Source organism: Propithecus coquereli, unplaced genomic scaffold (assembly GCF_000956105.1).
Source record: "Propithecus coquereli isolate 6110/MARCELLA unplaced genomic scaffold, Pcoq_1.0 Scaffold700, whole genome shotgun sequence".
In the NCBI taxonomy this organism is placed as follows: Eukaryota; Metazoa; Chordata; class Mammalia; order Primates; family Indriidae; genus Propithecus; species Propithecus coquereli.
This window is the reverse complement of record NW_012153064.1, coordinates 272,221-277,286: the sequence shown is the minus strand read 5'-3', so window position 1 is coordinate 277,286 and position 5,066 is coordinate 272,221. Positions and strand designations below refer to the sequence as shown.

General features: G+C 38.1%; 1 protein-coding gene across 1 annotated transcript in view; it reads left to right on the top strand.

Moving 5' to 3' along the window:
• YBX3 (Y box binding protein 3) overlaps positions 1 to 5,066 on the top strand; it is a 25,155-nt gene that overhangs the window by 12,212 nt on the left and 7,877 nt on the right. Inside the window, exons 3-4 of the mRNA XM_012661255.1 lie at positions 2,025 to 2,117; positions 3,827 to 3,949. Coding sequence (XP_012516709.1) covers positions 2,025 to 2,117; positions 3,827 to 3,949 — 216 coding nt within the window. The remainder of the gene's footprint in view (positions 1 to 2,024; positions 2,118 to 3,826; positions 3,950 to 5,066) is intronic.

Genomic DNA, 5,066 nt, shown 5'->3' with positions numbered 1-5,066 from the left:
TGTTTCCACGTTAACATCCTATTCTGATGTTGTGGTTCCTCCTCAATGTTTGGCTGGAGCCAACCTGGCTGGGTAGGTATTGGTTAAAGCTCCTCTGTCATGGCAGTTCTTAAAGAGCACAGAGACGCAGATGGTAGGGCCTGAGAAAACTTGCAGTTCCCAGGGTAGTCCTGTTGAATGAGGTCTCTCAGTCTTTCTTCATATTGTTAGCCTACGATGTTTTTTATTCTATTATTATCATGTATCCTGGACTTGCTTTACAAAATAAGTTAAGAGAAGGAATACCTATCCTTACTGTATGTTCTTTTTGTAGATTTAGTTTTTAATGAACTGTCTGAAATATATGTGTCGTTCTTAGCATGTAACAATAAGGAAGGTATAGCAGCAGGTACGAACGCCAGCACATTCCCCTGCAGGGCTCTGTCAAGCATCTGATTTTCTATATTTTTGTTTCCTTCTGTTTAGGAATGTGTGTGTGTATTGGGGTGGGGTGTAGGAGTTGGAGATAGTGATATCTAAAAAGAAGCTCTCCAGTTGTGGTTTCCATTGTTTAGTATTTCTGCTTGACTGGATATATCAATTGTACCTAGATGATTTGAGTAGATTTTTTGTTCAGATACAGTGACTTTAAGGTGTAACAGACTGAAAGGAAGTGTTGCTTATAATATCTGGAAGTTAACAGAACTTTTTGGGGTGAGAACTCTGTATCTGATGACTACTAGAGTGAAAGTCCTCACAGTTTCTGTACTGGTGGCCAGCTTTATTAACCTGTGAGTATATGACCTGAATCCAGCCCCCGTGTGATGAGTCACCTCAATGTGTTGAGGCTTGCCCAGTTGAACAGGAAAAAGGGAACGAGCTGGCAGGGAGGGGCTGTTTTTGGAGTGGCTGAATGTTCCTGCTGCGTGCGCATTTCTCCTGTCCTGAACTGCCTTTTTTTCCTCTGTGGGTGAGGTATCTGCTCTATTGGCTCACTCTTCTTTTTCTCCCTCCTACTCAGAGTAGGGGAAGGGCTGGATTACACATGCTTAATCGCTTTATAAAATAAGGTTGACCTAGTTCCATAGAAACTCAAGCCCCTTTAACTGTTTAGAGATACCAGCCAAAGAAGTGAATATCGGTTGCAGGAATTACTCTTTGCCTTCCATTGAAAGAGAGAGAGAGAGAGAGACCTATTCATAAGCAGTTATTTATGTGTAGATATTTAATAAAGATTAACACCTCATTAACCTTTTAATGTATTATCAGAGAATATACTACAATTGGTTGACATGCTATGCGGTATGATAGGAAAAATGGTGAATAAATATTATACAGATAGAGTACAGCAATATGAACTCCCTCTCCTCCCCACCCCGTCATCCCTAGGGCTGTTATCTTTGTGACCTCAGATAAATCATTTAACTGTTAGCCTCATATTGACTCATCCATAAAATGGGAGGGAGAGGGAAGGCCAGATTATTACTACTGTTTTGATTCTTAAGGTTATTTTGTTTACTCTATCAGAAATATTTATCTCCTTGGCATTTTTAAATTCCTTTTTTTCTGTGATCACCCCCCTCATATACATACATTTTTAAAATTCTTTTTGAAGTTAGCAGTTTCTCTTGTCTATAAAACCTTCTATACCTAAAATACGCGTTGGTATGTGTATGCAACATTGAAGGCATGTCTCCCCCTTGCTGATGGGGCTACAGGCTGCATCTCAGAACCTTAATGGTTTGAGGAAGCTAGGCTGTGACAGCAGCATGTAACAACTGTACACACTGTTACAGTAGAAACACGCGTCTGTTTAATCCACCTGTCGAGATGAAATTTGAAGAATAACACAAAGTGACATGGAATGTAGTTTTAGTGCTTTTGTTTGTTTTGTTGTTGTGGAGATCCAGATTAGCAGGAGAATAATTTTTTAAAAGTAATAAGAGGTCAACAGTTTCTTCCAGTTCACTCTAGTAAACTTGAAAACAATGAAATCTGTGACCAATATTGAAACATACTTCAGATAAAACTCTGTGTTCTCTTGACAGACTGCCATCAAGAAGAATAACCCACGGAAATATCTGCGCAGTGTAGGAGATGGAGAAACTGTAGAGTTTGATGTGGTTGAAGGAGAGAAGGTGAGGGACATCGTGGGTGGCATCAAAGCGTGCTAGCACACAGTTTTGTTGCACAATAGATGGTCTCTCAGCCCTCTGAAGTGACATTATTCTGGAATTTTTGGATAATAGGAGGAAGTGACTTTTAAGGAGAAATATTTTTTATTATTGACTGTTATTGTAAACATTCCTCAATATACTGAAAAAGTCATTTTAATTTCTCAATAAATGATGAACTCTGTTTATGGAAGGAAAAGCTAATTTCTCAAAATTTTAAAGTAAGTTTTATTTTTGTACCAAATATATGTATTTAAGAATAGATTAAAATTTAACTTTTATGGCATTAAAAAGATTTAATAGATAAACGCTTTGGAGAGAAAGATTTCTTTTTATCAGAATAAAGTTTTCACACTGATGGGTAAACATTTCTGCTTATAAATTCAAGTTAAATTCATTGTATTTTCTCTGTTTGGCTTGGATTTTGGGAAGCTGAAGGCATCGTGATAGACGGTACCAGCTTTGTTCAGGTGAATTCAATCTAAGAAGCTGATGGATCATCTTGAAGACTATCTACAGAATTTTTAAATGCTGTTTTATGTTTAATCCCAATATTAGTAATGTCCTTTATGCTTTGTTTTTAATCAACACTCTATTATAGATATCAGTAAAACAATATTGACTAAGATTAAAAACGTCTTAAAACTGCATTTGGTACAATTGCCATGGCAGCCGAATTATAGAGTAACTGAATGAAAGGCTGGTTAACTCCCATGCACGAGTCCTTTCCACACACATGCACACCATTCCATAGTCCATGTTCTTAGAAACTCTCAGACTGTTCTAAAAGAAAACCATTTCATTTGATACAGAAATTTAAGTGGTCGTCTTTACCGGTGTGGTACCTAGGGTGTCTTACAAATCTCTTGGGAATTTCAAATTACCCGCTAGCTAATGCTGGCCTGTGATAATCTCTCATATCCTATCCAGTTCTTAAAGATGTGTTTTGCCAGATTGATTTCACTTCTTCATGTTTTCAGAACTTGGAATTCTACAAACTGATCTGTAGGGTGTGAGATACACTCTTTTGAATCTCCTTTATCCTAATTTTTTAATGTTTTTGAAGTATTACTTTATCCATTTGTCCATATGAGGATAAGAACTCTGTCTCAAGGGTAATAGGAAAGTCTAAAGAAAAACTACATGTGTGGAGACTGTGTTACTAAATCAAGGACTTCTTTCTTCCTGTTGCAGCCAACGTGGGAGAAGTTTCACTTTTCAATAATTTAGTGCTAGACAGAGCCGTGTGAGCCCATGAGTACAGATTCTCTTGGTACCTCTTAGAGTAACATAAATTTCAACATATTCCAGAAAAATAACAGTATCTCAATTCTTTTCCATATAGGAATATTCTTTTTGGTATAGCACTACCTCTCCTTTTATAGTTGTGTTGTATTTACTAGTATGTGCTTTTTAAAGAGGTACATACTGCTCTTGAACTTGCCATAACCAGACAAGAAAGCAAAGCTTGGGTTGTGTGAACATACAGGCCATATATGTTTAAATCAGGACATCAAGCACCTTGTTCGCCTTGTTCGAACTTGGGTCTGCTTTTGAGATCACAGTCGGAATTCTTAGTATGTTCTGCCAGTCCTATACTCTACCTGTCCAAGGCTGTTCTTTGGCTTAACTTATCTTTTTAATTTTGAGGCCATCTTTATTTTCTTTCCCAGGGTGCAGAGGCAGCCAACGTGACTGGCCCAGATGGAGTTCCCGTAGAAGGGAGTCGCTATGCTGCTGATCGGCGCCGTTACAGACGTGGGTACTATGGCAGACGCCGTGGACCTCCCCGGAATGTATGTTGTGTCTGTTACTAATCACTGATTGAAAAATCTTCACGTCTGAAATTAAGTGAATATACCTGGAGCAGATAAATGCCATGTTTTCTCCTGGAGACAGGACAAATGATTTTTTTTTTCTTCGAGGGGAAATTTTTAGTGCTCAGAATTTATGCATAGCCACTAGTCTCGTTGGAAACTTGCTATTCAGAAATTTTATCAATTAGGATATATTTGGCTGCAAGTAACAGACATTTAGTTTTCTTTTAACAGGCAGACTGACTTAAGGTAGGCAGTGCTGAGGTTGTCAGAGAGGCTTTCTTCATTTGGCTCTTTGGCCGGAACCCAGTCATGGAACATGCACTGGCAAAAGAGTGGGGTTTCCGTCATGGACCTGAGCCTGTTGTTCACTCCTTGGTGCTGACGGTGTTGACCTCTAAGAAAACCAGCATTTGGTTGGCAAGAAAGAGTGAGGACTAGCTTGTGTACAGACAGTAAAAGTGCTGGCTACAGAAGTATTAAATAATTTACCTTGATTAAGTAGCTATTTTATTTAGCCTAGCATTTTCCCATTATTTCAAAGTAAAGAAGCAGTAAGTAATGCTCTGGATTTTTAGTTCTTTAGATTGGTCCCAATTCAGGTGAAAAAGTTGACCAGCATTATCTGGCTGGAGCTTAATTAGGAGGCTCAATTTGAAGAATTGTTCTCAAGGCACCCAAAGTGAACCCAGTTCATTTGTGATCAGGAGGACCTTGTTAGATTTCAATCAGTTTTTGATGTTTTTAGCATTAGAACAAGGGATTGGCACCACAGCCTAAAACTTGGGGTGCTTTGAGAGCATGAGATTGTACCTATCTATATCATCCAAAGAAAAACTTTTGAAAAATCTCAGCAGAATAAAATACCTGCAGATTGAGAATGACATATTTCTATTTTAGTAGGTTTATAGAAGGTATACTTCCTGCTTACCTAAATGCTTTTCCTCTTTATTTTGTCATCCTCACACCCTGCCCAAATTGATTTCATCAGATTCCTTAGGACTTATGTGTGTTTCAGTATTTTTCTTATCCTTGTTTTTGCTTATCCTATTTGATTTTTGATAATAAGGTGGGGGAGGGGTAGAAATGAGCTACT